General features: G+C 38.9%; 1 protein-coding gene across 11 annotated transcripts in view; it reads left to right on the top strand.

The window, feature by feature from the left end:
• Cbp53E (Calbindin 53E) overlaps positions 1–19988 on the top strand; it is a 62172-nt gene that overhangs the window by 28601 nt on the left and 13583 nt on the right. For 7 of the 11 annotated variants that reach the window (XR_002674468.2, XM_086993902.1, XM_086993898.1 and 4 more), the window contains 4 exons: positions 10766–10851; positions 14982–15051; positions 16174–16280; positions 18997–19053. Coding sequence is in view for 10 of the 11 variants with exons in the window: in XM_086993898.1 (XP_086850024.1) it covers positions 10766–10851; positions 14982–15051; positions 16174–16280; positions 18997–19053 (320 nt within the window). In the remaining variant the exon portion in view is untranslated. Of the gene's footprint in view, positions 1–10765; positions 10852–13385; positions 13615–13803; positions 13995–14038; positions 14107–14981; positions 15052–16173; positions 16281–18996; positions 19054–19988 lie in introns of those variants that run through there. The other 4 variants (XM_086993903.1, XM_086993905.1, XM_086993906.1 and 1 more) reach the window with 4 other exon arrangements.

The following is a 19988-nucleotide window of genomic DNA, read 5'->3' as shown; positions in this document are numbered from 1 at the left end:
TAACTACGAATGATGATCTTCCTTTACCTTAGTTGATCCTGTAAGATCGAGCATATGCCATTGCTACGACGTACCCTGGGTCTCTTAGACTACTGAAATATAAATTCGTGAGTTCGCACTGGGTCCTGAAAGTGACCCTAACTAGCGGCTGAATTACGTTTTGAATTCCAAATCTGAAACATTCTAGCGTGTCGGAATACACAGATTGGCTGTTGACTGCAGTAAATTATAGATAATGATTTCCCGTTGAGCCCAAGTTAAAAAGTTCACCTGGGCGCACACTCTCATGTCAATTCATGGGTCGACACAGAGAGCGGACTAACTGATATATACAGCCCGAGAACAATTTATTTTAGTCAGTCAATTTGCCATATGTGGCTGTGTGTAGTGACGATATTTTACGGTCCTTCAAAGGCTCTTGCATTATGGGTATTGTAATAAACAGCCAAAAATAAAAAAGAGTATGATAGTTCTATCTAGTAATCTTATCTAATCTAGTAATAATCTACCTAGTAATAATAATAATAGAATTATGCGCTTTGCTTGACGTAAAATAACCCTGGGTGACTTAGGTAAGATTACGTCTTCTGTGCACTCTGTGTTACAGCGGTGATGAGCGCGGATTGCTTCCTATAGAATAAATGGCAAGCGGAGCTCTGTAATACCTCTTTTGAAGCTAGCTGTTGCTTCGTTTGAAACAAGCAAGGAGCTTATGACCTGTCTTCGGGGCAAAAACGACTTATCGAATAAAATCATTTAAAATGAGTAAAATGCTTAATCCTTTATCGAAACAAAAAGACAGAATTGTAGAAAGACGCAAGTGGAGGCCAAGGCACGCAGACGAATCTATAGCGTACCACAACACAAATGCGATAACATTGCGGGTTAAATTCGGCTGCACTGGGGCCGCATTTGACACACTTCATCTGATACTACGTTCGTGTATTATTATGAGCATTAGTACTCAGATCAACGGCAGGCGAGTACTGTCACATAACAATATGTACGGCTCCCGTTAAAAACGCGTTAGTACGCCATACATTGATAGGCATCCTGCCATCTGAGGTTCATAGTGCCATTGCTTCTTCGAGATATTAAAATAAATGTGGATTTCTTTTTTAGTTATACTTCTAATAACACACACGAGCAATTTTGTCATTGCAAAACTTAAGCGTCAGCCTTGGGATCACTTGTTAAACTGGTCAGTAATACGGGTATTGATAGATGATTGGGACAAAGTAGCACGTCAGACTCGTCCTAACCATCCTCAGTTTTCCATCGTCAAAGGATCAATTTGGTCTCGAGCGAATCCTGGCTGCAAATGCTGTGACGATCCCCGCTACGGGTTACGCCAAAATATGTTTGCACGTTAACCTCTAGCCCCGAGCGGAACTATTTTTCATAGCGGTGTGAATCAGACTTCTCCTTTTGTCTTCTCCTCATGATATGATTCACCGAAATCTTACCAAGTAAAACATCACGCGATGATTGTGAACAGTTAGCTCTGACACGAAGGTTTAAACGCAATATATTTATGATTTGCTTAGGATCCAGGTAGCAAGATAACTGAGAGGAGCGCCCACAGAAAAGATGCCGCGAACATCTACCCCACGTGCCGGCTAATATTAGAGGTGACATTAGAGTGTTTGGGAAGGCCAACAGTACATAAAATTACGAATCATTTTCGACCTTGTATGTGGGCGGCAGATCCGACACGGTGAGCCACGAACGGCAGGGCTTCCTGATTCGCGCGCTCTGCTCAACGTGAAAGACCGTAATCACCAGACTGTCACTTGAATCTGCGTTTCACCTTTCCGATGACAGGTTCGCGCAAGCTTTTAGAGAAGATCCCTATACGGTGTCGGAGTAACTAACATGTCCGAGTTAGGTTTTCCAGGCCGGTCTGGAATCTACGCAGGTAACCAGGAGCTGAAATGCACTCTTCCAAGTTACCCTAGTAACTATAACAAATCGGAACCGTAAAGGGAGTTTAGTAACTCACATATCAGCGTGCATTATATATACCTACCAAATTATAAATAACGTAGAAGATATAGTTGTTGATATAAGAAATTGTCTGTAAAAGTCAAATGTGTGGAATATAAGGTATCACTCGATGCAAGATTAGTTAGTCAGATGGATTTTTCGATGTTCCTACTTGACACTTGGTTCGATCCTCCAATCATCGGTATTCAAAAATGTATGTCTCAGTTATCTGATAATAAAAGTCCTGATGACGCCTCATCGTTTAACTGCGTTCAGCCTAAGGAAAACAGAGAAGGTACTATGACTCAAGCGCAGGAGTAGACGAACTTTCGAAATACCCCTGACTTGATCCTGCGAGAACTTTGCTATACGTTTTACTTATCGTAAACATACATTACCGAAGCAGCTTTTCGAGGCTTTTCTTAATAATACAGAAACCGTTGGAGTGAACATGTGGCATGCATTGAACACCGTCCGATCATCATTCCTCCATCCGTTAGTCCCCTTCCCCAGGCTGCTGCTGTTGCTGCCCTACACAAAATCCATGGACTCGCAGCTGTCGTTGTTTGGCTAGCGGAAGAGGGTGGTCACCTCTTCTCTTCTTTAACATCTTCTCTTGATGCTATTAAATTGTCATCTATGGTTTACCATGTCTAAGTGCACCGGTAGATGTGTCGTACCGCCGTGACAGGATCAAGCTGGTAAATACAACTCCGTCACTATGACGTGATAGAAGCACCAATTTTTCCTGGAAAATTGCGTGTAGAAAAAGCGGTGTTTTACTATCAGATTACGTTTAGAAAAGCAGTACCCTATAAATAGTCATCTTATGTCCCTGACAAAAGTCAGCACATAAAACGTTCTCATTCGTTTCTCATTAATTGCTTCCTTTTAGGGGAAACGGTAGACGTGATCACCTTAGTCAATATACTTATCGTGTATTAACTTGATAATTCGCTGAAAAAGTACATTTTTGCCACGGTAGTGCCTAACCTAATCAACCAGAGACCTTTGTATGAATTTCGCCACCAATAAACCAGTCGTAATAGAGTCTGTAAGCTCAACTGATACATTTTCTCGATCAAACTTTCCCATTTGTGCCAAGTGTTAAATAGAAAGCAATGTAAAGTTAGCGATATTTAAACTCTGAAACCCTAGCAACGACTCCGTCTTCATGTCTCGAAAAAGGTCCCAAGCGCCATTGTCACACGAGGATCAATTCAATCAAAAGCAGCTCACCAGTGGTGTTACATATAATTTTTCTTTGTTAATCTGTGACACAAACACTGCCTTACGCTTTCTTTAGCTCTATGAAAGGATCGAGCACGTACCGTACCCCGATACTTCCTAAATCATTACAAAACCTATGAAATAAGGACGGATTGCTGAAGCTGTTTCCTTTCTATGGGTTGTATTGCAGTACAATAAAGAATACGACTTTCACAGTATTTAGTTAGTTCCGGCGAAGATTGCATTTGTTTTCTTTCGGCCGTTTTTATGTTATTCTTTACGTTGCTAGCGTCCCATCTGCAAGTTTACTTAGAGCATTTTTCGAAACGTTTCAAAAACTGTCTGCCTCAAAGCAAACGACAGAAGAGTTTATATACGTTTTCAAATAAACATACGACCCAATAGCTCACTTCTTCGACGGGAAGTCGTCGTTATTTTCGTTTAGAGATTTCTATGGCAAACGTGTGTGAAAACTCATGGAATAAACGATGAAGATCTATTTCCATATGCCACGATTAGTCTGCGTACGATTAGTTGCTCATTAAAAACGACGTTGAATGTTAAAAGGAAAAGTCAAAGTTGAAACTATGAAACTTTATATTTCACTGTGACTTACTAATCAATTTTCTTCATTGATAGATGATTGACATTTCAAAGGGAACAACAGCTGGGAAGAAATGCAGTTGAAATCTTAAAATATTCTTTAAGGAAGACCAAACGAATGGTCCACGTAGTTGAATTCACATTGCTTCTCAGTTTGTACTTTTCTTTGGAAAAGATTACTATTTCTCTAAGTTACCCCATTTCATATGATGAAGCATCTTATATGATGACAACACAAAGGTTTGGCAACAACGCAGGGGCGACCCTTCGGAGTTTGTCGCCAATATCCTTACCGATCAAATCACCTAGGCTAAACCTCTGTTTGAAAAAAACTAGGGATCGCTGCTTCAAGTCCTGTTGACGACATGCACATACGCAACATAACCTATAAGAGCGGGGGAAGTTATTTGCAAAAGTTCTAGAATCACCTGGGCATGGCACGGGTATTTTAAAAAATTTTCTTCAGCCGGCTCGCGGCTTCGAGCCCGGTTTGCCGAAGAAGAAGGAGGCATTCACGTTATCGCTGAGGTGCCTCCTAGGACAACAGCAATGTACTTTTCCGATAAGCGTTAGGCGCATACATTTTAGCTACTATATTCAGAAAGAATTGAATCAAAGCTTGGATAAATCCATTCTCGAGACTATCAAGATACAATGCGTTGGATTAAACTAAAATTGAAATGAATATAAATAATAATGGCGTATGGACAATTCAGTTTAGGCCTAGATTTTAAAAGGTGTTTCAAAAATCTATCATCTTGGCCGGAAAACGCGACTTGATTTATTGACGGGCAGGAGATACATCAGAAGTATTTGGCGGAAGTGTATCAAGGCTCTTCTTATTGATTACATCCTAGATTTGCTCCATACATGGAACCTTATTACTGTTAGTTATTTGCGTTTCAATGTACGACGTGTATATACAAACGTGTCGGTTACTTCTGTGGCCGTAACTGCCCTCTCGGTCAGGCCTATTGGAAGCCTTATGCGTCCGTCGTCGCTACTCGCCGCCTGTACTTCCATTTCGTTCCTGTTCGCGTACTGGAAATCGCGAACCCCAAAACGGTAGAAGTTTTGATAATAAAGGGAACATTGAATTCGTCTTGAGTGTTGAATATTTTCTACTGGTGGTTGAAATTAACCGTACGAGCTACAAGGGTACGCCGTCCTTGATAATCGCGTTAACAGGACTTAAATTACTATTTATCATTTTTAACAGTCATCTTTTCCTTTTTGCTGAAAATAGTTGCTAAGGCCCGGCATCCAGAGACGAGTAACAAACGTACAGCAGAGGTTCGCCGCCTCTCACCGCTTATAATGATTATGTTATCATGCCAATTGTAGATGGCCTCGAAGGGTGCAGAAATGTTTATGACATTATTGGATCTAAGTGAAAAGCGAGGCATGTTTTGCTATATAGATTACTGCCATTTCTCACAAGTTCTTTTATTTGTTTTTTTCTGAAACGAAATACCGACTGGTGTGCACTGTTCTATCAATCACCGTTCCGTGCCTAATGGAAAAGCGCTATATTTAGCTGTCAAATGGACCGATGAAAGGAATAAATAACCCAAAAAATTATAAGCTCATTATAAGTGACACCTGAGGTAGAAGATTAGGCTCATTTAAATAATAAATGGCAGTTATTTCAACGGACCATTTTCTCTAACGGAAGAAAGAAAGGCCTTACTACAAAAAGACCTAAATGTTGTCTATTTATCCTCTATTTTATTTTGATTTTTGCTTTTCGATGTATCGACATGGTATATGGGTGTGTATCATTTCAATATAGACTATGTAGGAATCAAATCGTTTCTATTGTTTATTTGTCCTAAATAAGTTACGCACGCCTCGTCCTTTTATTTGTGTAGCAGTTACCACAGCGAATTTTTTTTTGTCGTTGCGTCGGCCGAAAGTGCTCGTTTGTTTTTCTTGGTACAGACGTACATCATAAAATAACAGTGGAGTGTCGGTTACTGCAACACCAGGTCGAATGGAAAGCTATGGTCACGTAATACAGTTAATGAAGGAGGGACCCTTTTTACGTCTCGTGTTTTGCCCAGAATTGAGCGTATGATTACTTACTGTATTCGTAGAACGTGGCTTGATACGGGTAGTTATAACAAAAACACTCACACCAGTATGACACTTACGTACTTTCTATACCCTTTAAACTAGCTTTTCGGTGAAGAAGTGCGCGTACGATTCGTAATCGCTCCGCGTCAAAGGACCTCGGACGACTGCAGTTTTTGAGCTACACGAAAAGTGTCTAATTTTTAAATTGTTAACTAAGTTAATAACTGTGATGTTCACGAAGATCACAAGTTGCTTCACACTATTGACTATATTGATAAGCAGTATTCAAACGACCTGGGAAGGATTACTTATGTACTGTCGACAAGGGCTGCCTCGTTAAATCTATATAGAGAACAAGAAAACAGGGCTACTGATAGAACGTTGAGGTCTCTTCGCTCCATTTTGGTCTACAGTTTAGAGAAACTCTTGAAAGATAGCGTTTAAATTAGGCTTAGCAGTGAAGAGACAGTCGTTCAATCATCTAAGGAATTGACGGCTCGTATACATACGACTGATCTAGTTCAATAATGATCCCACATAAATCGACAAATAGATATTTTCCATTCAGGAATACTCAACTGGAGCTGAATATGAACGTTGTCCATATAATCAACAATACGGTCATAGATTCATTAATCGACATTACGGGTAGTGTACAGGAATCGCTGAATTGAAATGCACATAGATAGCATCTGTCGTTGCAATTCTTTTCCTAACATTATCAAGGGCAAAACACTTTGTCCTACGTCTGACATACTTGAGATACCTATTAATTTATGGCTGCGATAGAGATGCTGCTTAGTATACGCTGAGTTTCAACCATTTGATTGTCTCGCCACGACGTCAGACAGAAGCGCCAGTGGAGACTGTGCGTGGAGCAGCGACTCGAGACACATATAATTTAAATCTATATCGATCCAGGCTCTCTTTTAGATAAATTTTAGATTGACATACTATATAATTTACTTCTAACGCTCTAGTTTTTCATTCATGAGCATCGTCATACTGACGTGAGCTTTTCAAGCACGGGAACTATCAACTCCACAGTTTTAAATCATTGGGTTTAGGTGCTATGAAGGCAATCGCTGAAATAAATACAGTGCATCCTGTATAATAACTGTAACTGTTTAATCTAGCACTAAGCAGATTAAGATTATAGGATAAAATAACTATATACCATAAAAGTACATCGGCAGGCCTACAAGCACACTACCGTGATGTAGGAATAAGACGCAGTGAAAGGATCGATCCTTGTAGCTAACGAAGAAACTACGACATCAAGGCGCTAGGTTAGCATGAGGTTAATAGTTATCCTGGAAGTGTAAGATTATAGAGTTCGGGTTATTCAAACTATTACCGGTCATATAGGCTACGTGGGATGGTCGCATGGTGTTTCCGATGAGGCCTTGAATCTATGCATTTAAATAAAGCTTCTTTGTAACGCTAGTTGTCCGCTTTTAGATTTTCACTTCATTAATTCCTCATTTATTGATCGTCTAATAATTATCCGCTGTCAAGAATCGTTTATGTTCTGAGGGAGCTTCTGAGGAAGGTTTTATGAAAATGCGTATCGCATGTACGTCGAGCCTACATTAGCGTATCAGAAATAGTGTCCACTCTTATGAAAGTACTTTATGATTAGGGCAGCTGGTTTTGTCAGGCGATACTATATGTAATCTTGCCAAAACACGTTAAAGAAACAAATTCAATATGGCTCTTATACCCCCCGCCCAATGTTCAGCTCGCATGTTGTACAGAGGAATATAAAAATAAACAATAGAAATTTCTATCAGTGCAGTTCTGGGGTACAGGGGCTCCGTCTCCTTTACGGTGTCTATCGTACATAATTAGAATATGTGCGGCTGAATATAGAAGTCGAAGTTCCATTCATTGAGAGCAGTCCGCGTATCCTGAGGAGGAAGGACGGGATTCATTAGAGAACTTGGACTCTAATCAGGCTATAATAACAGTGGAAGTCTGACTATTACAGTCAATTGCAATGAATAAAATCTTGCGAAATTTCTCTAGGTGAAGTGGTCATGATCTTAAGATGCGCGAAATTTAATGACAGATACTTGGTCTCCCTAATCAGGGCAATAACAAGACGAAGAATTGTTGGCGGCTGTTAGACGTTCTATTTAGTATGATGATTTCGTAAACATGTAAAAATCTCTCATCTAAAGAAAAGCTTAGATGACTGCCTGGTAAAAGCTCTCCATCAATCTAAACGTTTTAGCGATGTTGTCAGAAATTCTCTAAGTCGCGCTTATCTTGCGTAGATCGATTTCAATGAATTAAAATTTCATATTCTGCTTTGCGTTTCGAGCCTAAATGTTATCTGCTAACCTGCAGGCCTCTAAGGCCCTTTAGCGGAACTAAGCACTCGAAGGCAACAGTCTTTCTGTTCCTCTGTGTATTGTGAAAGCAGCTATTTTGTATAGATCCAGCTGCTATTTAAGTGGGCCATCACTATATTATCACTGTTATTATTAGCAGCTTTATATTTCGCATGGTGTGGTATTGGAAGACTTACTACATTGTACTGTATATAATACATCGTGTTTCGTTAGCACCGCTTTATTGATCGAACACCATGAAAAGTTAAGTTTATAAGGTTGCCAGCGATATCCTACCGTATGTATTTATTTTCTACATTTGAATACTTAATAAATAAAACGATTTAAACAACGTTATTTTTTAGAGATAGGCCTCGCATGACTGAGAGAGTACCAGCGAGTTTCACAATTAGCATATAACAGTGCCTGCCTTTGGCCTTAAATTCGTTAATCTAATAACGCTATCACACGTGTATGTTAATAGCTAGCAAACATTGTGATTGCGCGTATTTAACTGGCTATCGAAGTAAAACATGTTACAACCCAGTGTCAGTCTTCGAGGAGTCTGTCAATAAGGTTTCGTTGTCAGTTTGCGTTACGTCCTTAGCGTGCGCCGTCCGTCACTAAAAGAGGCCAAGCGAAGCCGAGGCCCAAGGTGCAAGCAGATATCGAATCGACCGATAGTTAGGACTCAGCTACACGTGGCACACTATATCTGGAATCTAAACGAGCGAAACGTCCAAACCCCGTTTTGCTCGAAACTACATTAGGCAAATATATGAAAAAAAAAAACAAAACAATTATCAGATACTCCGAATGATATAAAATACATAATTTCGATTTAGAGGGTACAGGTATCTAATTTTTATTTTACAGAACAGATAAATTATCTTCTTTTCATGTAAGGATAGTGTTTATGATAGGAGAGAAACGTGATAGCAGGCCTTTGTGGAAACCTTTGGTGAAAGACGTTTTTGGCTATTTCATGTATGTAGGAAATCGATTCCGGGCTATCTACTTGTCGTTGTTGAAAACACAGAATAGATATGAGCAAACAGGGCTGTAACGTACACGGCTGAATTGAGCTTTTATTCATTGCACGTAGTTCGCTTTTATAATCGTGCACTTTATTCATACAAGGAACGAATCATTTCCAGTTTGTAGTCCTTTAACGAACACCTATTCACAACAATAACTTAGCTTCTGCAGATCTAAACAAATATAGAGGTAACCCTATATATAAATTCAACTTCCCGGCTGTCACTTATCGCCTGCTATTAATGGTGGCAGATGTTCCACATTTACATCAAACGAACCTATGTAAACGAGCCGAAACACATAATACGACTAAATAGGAAACGTGTATTCGTTTCGAGAGAGGTTGACATGTTGCTTTTACGTAATTACGCTGTGACTACGTATAAAGGCGAAAAAGGTCTCATTCAACTACCCGTAATTCTCTTTCTGAATATGAGCAAAATTTCAATTTGTTTTCCACGCTATCCCGGCCTACGTATCGATCTAGGTGGGCATAGTAATTATTTTTTTACAAATATAATTTGTGTTTAATATTGCCCACACATGGACAATCTATTTCGATAGAAGCTTGAGTATCGCTCGATCTCTGAAGGGGAGAATATAGAATACAGCGTACAAGGCTAGAAGTTGAAGGGATACATTGACGTAAGTACCATAACTTCAAGAAGTTAAACCCACTAACTACGAGCTCGAGAGGGTAACCAGATTGTCGAATACTGCCGTAGTCACGTAGGATAATCGTTGGAGTACCATTGGATTATGGGTTCTGTCTATATACACAAAAATGAATCTTTAAATATCAGATACACTCGATCATCGCTCGGTGTCCCTAATCGGTCAATGTAGACAGTTCGGAACCTTTGAATACTGAATACAATAGCTTCTAGCTAAAGTACATTGAAATTCAGTGATGAGCATCGCTCTATATATTGCTTTCGATACGCATTATAATTATTTAGGAAATGAAAGGTAGTTAAATCTTGTCTACTGTAACTATAACGTATAGAAGGCTTTATATTATCTGTTATTATATAATTCGAATTAAATACACATAGCTAAAAGGGATGATGATCGTGATGGCCGTCCAAATGAAGTTCGGTCACATTAACGTTGTACATTGTCGGTCAAAGACGCAGATGGGCATTAGCAGCGCCTCGTTCGAAGTGTTTCTTAACACGGAAAAAGTAGTTGTTAATTTGTTTAAGTTCCGATGAGTACTAAACGACTGGGTAGCTTGACGACTTTAGTGATTTTTACTTTCGATTAACAACAACAATCTATTTTTTTTAAGCTAAAAAAAAAGGACACTGCAACCATCGAGAGCTTAGTCGTTACAAGGCAAATTGTGCAGCGATCTTAGTGGACAATTTCGATCAATTAATCCGCATAGAGGATCTGTTTGTCCTTAGGTAGAGCTAGAAATTTGATGTAAATATTGTTCACATGCGTAACACAGTTATTTTTTGCTTTCTTCTTTAACTTTTATATTTTTATAGGAAACGGTTATATCGAGGGAAGGGAGCTAGATGATTTTCTCCGCGAGTTTGTCTCCAGCGTCAGCCTTACCGATGTCGGCCCAGAAGTAAGTGGAGAAAAAGAGCTGTATGGAAAAAAGCAACAGGAACATATTTATTGGCTTATCGAAATTTGACGGTTTATCTAGTTCGATTGTTTCAAAGTTACATACTTCAGGCAACGTAGGTCGCGTCGTGTCATGAGAAGAGATTTGACAATATTGTGATAAAATGATTAAAACATCTACATTTAGACTTAATACAGAGCTGCCTGAAAATTGATTAAATTTTTGAAAATATTTTCTATATTTTACACTTTCATTAAAAAAAAATAGTGTTGGTCATGGTCAGGGCGCGTTGTTGACTCAAATATGATTCTGTCGCTTTCCTTTCCAATGGAAATTTCGACATGAAAGATGCCTTTTGTAGTCGTGGACTAATTACGAAAGAAACGAATGAATGAATGAATGAATGAATGAAATTATCGCAAAACACAAGCGAGACCGGCACTTGAGTAGGCATTACATAGCTAAAAAACTAAACATCTGCTACGAAACAGCTTTTATACAACTTAAGGAAAGCTAGCTAGAAGAAAAAGGCTCGATATTTGGGTACCATACGAGTTAGCATAGGATAAGAGTGACTAAAACATATTTCCATCTACGGAAACGCGACGATGTCGACCCATTTGTAATGCGGCCGATTACGGGTGGTAAAAGGTAGATCATATACGACATTGATGCCCGAAATAAATCATGATTAAGCAGGCAAGGAAAAGCTCTGTAGGCCAGGGTAGAGCCGGCACCGATGCCGTCGAAGATGATTTAGCGGCTGTTCAGTTACTATGTAATGAAAGTCATTTCATTTTAACGAAGGGTTGCTAGAATCATTTATATATATAGCCTATGGCTATTTGGGCACGTAGAGGTTGCTTCGTATTTATTTAGGGAATGATTTAGCAAACAATGCACTGTTTCCGCGATTTGAGTTGTGGATTAACTATTCAAAGACTGCTTTTTTTGGTCGAAATCGATGATCTACATCATTTTAACCTTTTAAGCGGGTTCTTTTTTTCAGTTTTTGGACTTTTAATTATTTCAGGGTAGATTTTTGACCAGTTAGTGTCTAGGCACCGATTAAAATTTGTAGTCGTCTGAATGGCCGATCGCTGTATTACAAAATATTACCGCATGATATAACAGTTCTAATATACGCAAAAGATCACGAAATATTTGTTTAATTTTAGGTACAGCCTTAGAAACAACTGAAATTAGAAAGTCTCGATCGAGATGCACCATGATCCATATATATATATATATATATATATATATATATATATATATATATATGGATTTTCGTTTTAACAAAGCTTTGTTTTTTTCGTAAACTTTAGTTAATAACCAAGTCTTTTGTCGTTTCGAACACGCTAATTTATTCTAGTTCCAATGCTAGCACAGCTGCGAGCTCAGGTCAACGTCAAGGAACGTAGGTCGATACAGACATGGTACGATAATTCCTGCCATATCTATAATATACTTAAAGCAAGAAGTACATTTTTTCATAAAAAACAGTAAGCTTGTCTTCTGGCAGAAAGTTAAGATTTCTAAAATAATTGTTTGCAAATTGTATGTTTTGCTAGTGGAAAAGTGCTGTGTGCAGGAAAGGGTCCTGTCTTTCTCATACGCGTGTAATTACGGCGATATTCACCGTCCTGCAGATAAAAATTTGTAGAGGCTCATTTGGAACAGATATTGCTGGTTTTATTGTAATTGGTCACATTCTGAAAGCGATATGTCGTCGGTGTTACCTTTATGGGCCTTTACGATTGAAACGTAGCATTACTTTGCGATCTAATTTTGCTTCGTACGAAAAAGACCCGAGGCAAATGACTGGCCCAATATATCGCCCTGTATTAAAAGATAAATATGAAAAGGAACGAACGTCCCTCTAAACCACTACCTATTTTTCTTTTTTGTCCAAGATATTTTTTGTTAGTTACTATCTCGCGCTTTTGGCGTCCTATTTAAGTTCCACCGAAACTTCATTGTTAATTTCCTTTTCCTAATTATTACTGCTAAGTGAGTCCGCACCTTAATGAGCGGATACATATAGCTGTACAATATAGTGAAGGAGGAATGTCCAACCGCTTTTTTTTGACATCGAACAAGTTTCTTATTCACGATTCACTCATTTCTCACAAACGCTTTAAACATGAACGTTACACACTGCCCAACGTTATTCTATGACTTTTTTCCAACCTAACCTAAAGACAGTTGTAGTATAATCAATCATCTATTTTGTCACAGAATAACGCGGTATGTGATGAATACTAACAGCACCAGGCCTCACCTGTCACAGTAACATGAAAACTTTAACTGGCGTCGCCTGCCTAATTAGAGTAGTATTTACAAAATGCACAGCTTCCCTTCTGCTTGGTGATGTTGCGTCCTATGCTACACGTCGCCGTGATTTCAGTACAGGTTTTTTGATGCCATTGTCTTATGACCTTCCATAAATTCACACAATCGAATACCCTGTGACCTTTTTATGTTTATGATTCAGTACTAAATTCCATATCTCACTGTTGCGCTTCATAGATCCTGTTAGCTCGTAGCTCGTATCCCACATCCCAATGATCACGTGCTCCCGTTGCAGCTAAACTGTTGCTCTGCGCTCATTAACCTGCTAGCTCAGGTGTGTGGTGATTCCGCGTAATTTCAAAACGGATCTAACTTACACTACGAAATTGCAAGTAAACGTTGAGTCAATTAAAAAACCAAGTTCTGAAGCGTTTGTGGAAGAAGATACGATATCGTATCCCGTGACAGGCGGTAAGAAAAACGGATTTTTTTTTTGTAGATTTAATGTCATTCTTTTCGCTACCTAACCTTCGAGTCTACAGGAAAGGTGCTTACATTTCTTAGCGCAAGAACTATTTTTACATATAGTTGTTATTCTTTCGTCATAGAGAAAAACACAAAATCAAACCATTGCCTTCGGTGTCATGTGATGATTTTCAGCAGTCATTTTTTGTAATGTGTTTGTCTATGGTAATGGTAAGCGACAGTCCAGGCTCAAGTCTACGCATAGGCGCTTCGTTTCGTGCTGGGTACCAGCCGTCCGATGACGTGTCCAACCAGGTTTAGTAACCCTTTACGGTTCGTCAGCGCTGTGGAGCAAAGTGTTTCCCAAGGAGGGTGATATCACATATGTACGCAAAATTTTAGAACTCACGTTAAAAATATTCGTTCCTAAGTGATGCTGGCGGGTAGTGTAACGACAGCGAGTATTTTCCCTGGACATTTCTTTATCTTACCTGCAGCGTAAGTTCTTCTATCATCAATGATAGACAATGACAATTAAGGGCGAAAAAAGTGACAGCGCAAGGTCCCTTTCGTCTGGTAGAATAAAAAAACAAACTCGAAAATGTAACACATTGTTTTTCCATGCAAAAAGGCTTCAGGCAAGTGGGCAACGAGAGGGAGAATGGACAAAGAAAAATTGCTAGGTCGATGTTTGTTTGCCTGATTAAGAGGTTAAGTGAACCCGTCAGGCTTGCCGCACCTTCAAGCTAGAGAAACTGCCGTCACATAGTTTGGCGTTGACGAACTGCTCTATGTCAGCACTTGTGTCTAGAGCACTAACTAAGTGGTACATTGGGTTAAAAAATTGTGTGTATTAGATTCAAGCAGTTAATACTGCTAATGTTGTGTTCATGGGAAGATCAAAAGAAGTTTTATAAGTGTTTTTTTTTTTTGTTAAAAATACATATAGTAATGATAAATATGAACTATAGCTGTTCGAATGTCAACAACATCAATGTACTATTACTGGCGTTATAATGAGTTCGCCCTCTTTTATACTATTTGTCTCTAATTATGTACGGCGATGGTGTACTCTTGATAACAGGACCTTATCGTAGACGCCTTTAGATTAGGCCTCGCTGTATTAGGCCCCGTTTCTCGCCAACCATAATCACCTAAAACGTTTACCACGCCTGTAAATTATAGTGAGCTTACGGATTATAAATACAGTATGGACAGCTCATGACCCTGATTTTGGTCTACTCAGCATACGTCCCCTCTTTAACGTGAAAATAAAGTGCGCCTTTATTGATCTGATGCTAGAACCACAACGATCTGACTGGTTGGATATCATTTTATAATGACCTTATTTTCTAAAATCGATGTTATTTCAGGTCGTGTCGGAATCAATGCTTGAAGAGCTTCGCGAGTGCTTCATGGAAGCTTACGACGACAACAAGGATGGTATGTCTTAGTTCCTGATATGACCTCTATTAGCTGAAGAGATGTTATAGAAAGGGCAAATTTCTTTTCTGCCACACTAGAGGCATTAATTTTAGACCTTTAAGGTGCTGTTTCCATTGTGGGTGTTCAGCGTTTGCCAAACTGATCAAATCACCCTATTCGGTAATGCAATTTCCGCACGTGGTATCGGCCGGAGTTAATAACTCAGCGGCCGTTGTCACCTTAATATCGCACGGTGTCCCAGTATCGGAGTCCCATTACGAATACATAAACACGCCGTAACCCATATTGCAATGTAGAATTGAGTGTTTTCAGGCCTTCCCTATTTGGCAACAGGGTTCGTCCCGATGTAGATTTCTCAGGTCAGATTAATGCACACCGTAAAGTGGAGTACACGTGTACGCGCCCTCGCAGTAACTTGAAATTTAGTTCTTATCGCACTTACGAAGCGTACACTGCGACAGTTACCTGCATAAAACAAATAAGCCTACGAATAGATAGGCTGATTGTCAGCTATTAGTACGTGTTTGCTATGGTTACTCATAAACGGTATCAACCTAATTGCGTTGAACGAAGTCTGTTTCATAGCGGAAGTACCATGAAATGTGATAATAGTCGAATTACTAGATACATACGTGAATCAATAGGTAAAATACCGACTAACTTACTTTCATTCTGTGATATCTATACAGAATTCATCCTGTCTTAAAAGAGCATTTTTTTTTTTCATTTTAACCTCACTGATACCTTGTCTTGTGCGCTTCTGCAGGCCTACGAACAGATATATGTGATACTCTGAAATCCGATGTATCACGTTCATGTAAAGATGTGCTACTGATCCAAATCGTTCTGTACATGAACATTAGTTCATCCATAAATTATAAATATAACGGAAAAACTTCAGTGAGCATTTCCACAGCGTTATCACAAACTGTTATATATATATATAACAGTTTGTGCTTTTTTATACGAGCCCCTATTGAGTTCCTACGCGTCCATCACACGCATTTATTACGTATCTGCTCCGGTTAGTCCATCGTTGATCGCTTATCGGTTACAAGCGGTACATCTATTATGTATTCAGAGAACATTAGCCTGTATATGTCCTATTTTGCGTTTCAGGCAAAATCGAGATTCGTGAGTTGGCGCAATTGCTCCCTCTTGAGGAGGGATTTCTACTTTTATTCCGCTTCGACAACCCGCTCGACAGCTCCGTCGAATTCATGAAGGTCAGAGTATACGCACCTCGAAACGTATTTTGATTTACACTCGAACAGTTTCATTATGAAAAGATTATAGTCTTTCAAGAGCATTGTCTTCTAGTTATTATTATTCTTCTTAATAGAAGTCCTCCGAACCTTTTATAGGTTTACAATCGTTGCAGTAATCTACCTCCGCTCCTTCTACTACTATTCCTGTTTATTTTTTTAAACTTGTCAGGTAATAGAACCCCGCTGTTCTGTTAAAAATTCCTAATGTCATATAATTAGATTACATCAATAATTACAATGGTACTTCCCATTTTGACAAATATTTATGAACTATAAAAAGACAATTGACAAGCTTTGTGTCGGAACTTGCTATGCCCTAAAAATGTGTCGTGTTATTTCGAGACGAGTTTCTTTCTTTAATAGATGTACTGCGCATCGCATACATGATACGGCATCCAAAGCTTGGCGGGCTGTTCGTCGGAACGGGCATGCGTTCATTCGCCATTTTTGATATTGAGAAAAAACCTGTTCTTTCTACAGCAAAGCAACAAACTCGTTACGGGCAAAGACAGTGGGTCTTTTTCGCGACTTGAGTTATACTTAAATCTCTCCACGCTGGACAAACTCCCATTAAGAGCAAAAACTGCCAGGTATTTTATGTAGCCCGTAAACATCTCAGGCTCTTCAATAGGTTTTAAATTTAAAAGGTCCAAAATGATGATCAAAGTGGCTCAAAAAGTTCTCACAAACCTAGGTTATTCTGATCGAAATCAACGGCCGCTTTAGATAGGAAAATATCACTCGTTAATCAGGTTATTCAGATAAGTTTTAACGGTTAATTGTTTTGAAGCCTCCGCCCTTTTACACTGTTTGGCTATCTTCTCTTTAGCCTTTGCATTTTTGAGCTTGTTGGCCTGTTGTCACGCTAAAACTTATTTCCGCTATAATTTTTTCTATAGCGCATTCGAGTAACACTTTAGCTTAAAAACAAAACTAATGATTGGTGGGGTGAACGACTTGAAGCTGTAATTGCGGTGAACGGCGGTTATATTACAGACACATGATTATCGAAAATGATGACAGTTCTAGCACATGCCAAAAGAGTATGTTTTTATTTAGATACACTCTTGAAAAGACACCAACAAAGAAAATATTCCAGGTGCTGCAAGCTGTTTAGATGTATAAAAAGAAAACAAAAAAAAACATCGACATAAATTCAATAGAAAAAAATATATATATAAACAGATTTCATCGTTGTGTCTTCGATTTTGCCACAGACAGATTTACGGACCACCAATAGAAGGAATACAGGGTTTACTGGCTGTTCTTCTCGGGCAATGGCTATACACTTAAGCTGCCCTGAAAATACTTAACAAAACATTAATTAGTTACATCGAAACGGCCATTGCCTTTCCCAAGTAGATAATCACGATATCCGTTATCAGTTTCACCTTTCTATTTCATACAATTCTATCGACAAAATACTGAACCTGTACACGTCTTACGGTGTAGCCAAATAGTAGAAATTGTTTTGGTGGTAAATATACGCAAAAAAAAGATTTGCAAACCCCGACGTTAGAAATGCTTGAATCTTTATAATGGTACCAATCCATGGCCTTTACTTCTGGCTTATTTGTCAAAGGCATTAATTTAATTCATCACTTTAGAAAATTCAGATTGAATTAATAACTAATTTGTGGACTCGTAACAACCAAATCCATGACTTCTTGATTACTAAGTGAATATCGCAAGATTCGATAACTTCTGCTGTGCTGCTTAGATATTCCTGTGCTCTAGAATAACTGGGTATATATCCAACTTTATAAAATCGCGGCTAATTTTGAAGTATCCTCGCAATACCGGATCAGGAGTAGAATTTTTAACACGAGAACAGCATATGTTTTTTTACAAACTTACGTTTTTGCGTCCGAATAGTGAACTATTGAAGCTGAATGATGAAACTCATAAACACTGAGATTTTTTGAAGAAAATGAAAAATCTTATTTGATTGAGGTCCTCCAAAACGGACATAAGTGAAGTTTGAATTCGCAGAGGTTACGTGACAGAGCCTATATGAAGGTCGGAGAGGAGTTCTGGCCGCCGAGTGAGTAATAATGGGACGATTGAGGTAAATCTTGAGAGTAGAAGCTGGAAAATATCGCCAAGAGCACGAGGCGAAGAGGTATGAGGGCTACATAAACGAGGCGTGATAAATTCTAAAAACAGCACGTAAAAGATTTTTTAGCAAGATTTATAGTTGCTTAGCTATATGTTTAGCACAGCTGACTCCCCAGCTGGCACATTATTAGAAATAAGAGCAGCAGACAAGGATTTGAAATAACCACGTTTCCTTTTTCTGGGTCTAACGAAACATATCTACTTCTATATTTAAGCACTCTTTGTCGTGTGGCGGTATATATCATTAGCGGGGCTTGAGCCAGTGACCTTTCATGATCCTTCGCTAAGTTTAAGGTTTAGCCTTTAACGAACGGCTTGCAAAAGCGTTAATTAAATAATTAAAATTGCGTAGCATAACATTTTCCATAAGCGCGAATTGTCATATAGCGGAGATTATCAATAAACATTGCAAACTATTATTATATCCTTTCAGAAAAAACGTACATTTAAATTGCCTTTCTGTATTGAAGTAATGTTTTTTTTCGATATTTTTCTAATATGGGCTGTTCGTATAAACCGTAATATTCGTCATTCTTTCTCCTGCTTTCGGTTACAGATTTGGCGGGACTATGACACAGACGGAAGTGGATTTATTGAGGCAGACGAACTTAAAGTAAGCAACACCGAAATAGGAGGCGTGATATTAGCTTTTGCCAATGCGTATACATTAGGTTTTTAGATTTTAATAGTTTCGATACCGCGGGCATCCTGCTGCTAATATATATTATTACTACTAAATTTCGATAAAATAAAAAACACCATATTCACAGTTTATGTAGCCATTCTACTTCCAGCTTAAGCCTAATTTTAGCAGGAAGTCCTAACCAGCTCAAAGGCCCTTATCACCAATGCTTGTGAAAAAAAGGGGGAAAAATATTGTTGTTATTGCCGCCGCTTGAATCAGCATCTGAAGATGCCTATTTAGCCGAGTTTTCATTGGGGGACCGTGTGAGGACTCAGGGCGGCTGGTGGGTTAACGGAGGTTGTGTTGTAACTTCACAACAGTGGCAATAGCTGTTGCCTATATTGGGAGTGGACACACTGGCTTTGCCAAGGCTTTAAAACGTCGAAAGGTACCGAGAAATAATGAAGCTAAAGCAAATGGCTTTACAGTCCTTGTGCATGAACTGCAACGTGGGAGATCCACATACGCTTTGCAAGCATGATTGGAAGCGATTTGTCACGCTGTCATTTTAAAACCAGGATACACTGGGTAGACCAAAACGTTTCGGGCGTTCCCAGTAACACAAACATTTTTAAAATTTGTCCTGACCGAAGATTACCCGTTTGAAAAATAATCTGTTTACTGCTGTTCACGGGCATCCATCGCTGTTGCAGTGCATTTAATCCACTAATGAAACGCCTCATAAAAAATCATTGACAAATTTAGCTTTAGAAGGTTAACTTATAAAATCTGTTTATTCGGCAAGTTTAAGGTAAGGTAAGACGGGCCCGTGCTAGTACCGGTCTTCTCTTCAGTCCTTGCATTTTGTAATGCAATGGATGTTTGCTAAAGTTTCTAAATTTCAAAGCACAAACGAAATGACG

The sequence above is a fragment of the Varroa destructor genome, unplaced genomic scaffold, assembly GCF_002443255.2.
Source record: "Varroa destructor unplaced genomic scaffold, Vdes_3.0 BEIS01000006.1, whole genome shotgun sequence".
NCBI classification, from domain to species: domain Eukaryota; kingdom Metazoa; phylum Arthropoda; class Arachnida; order Mesostigmata; family Varroidae; genus Varroa; species Varroa destructor.
This window is presented reverse-complemented; position numbering and strand designations above follow the sequence as displayed.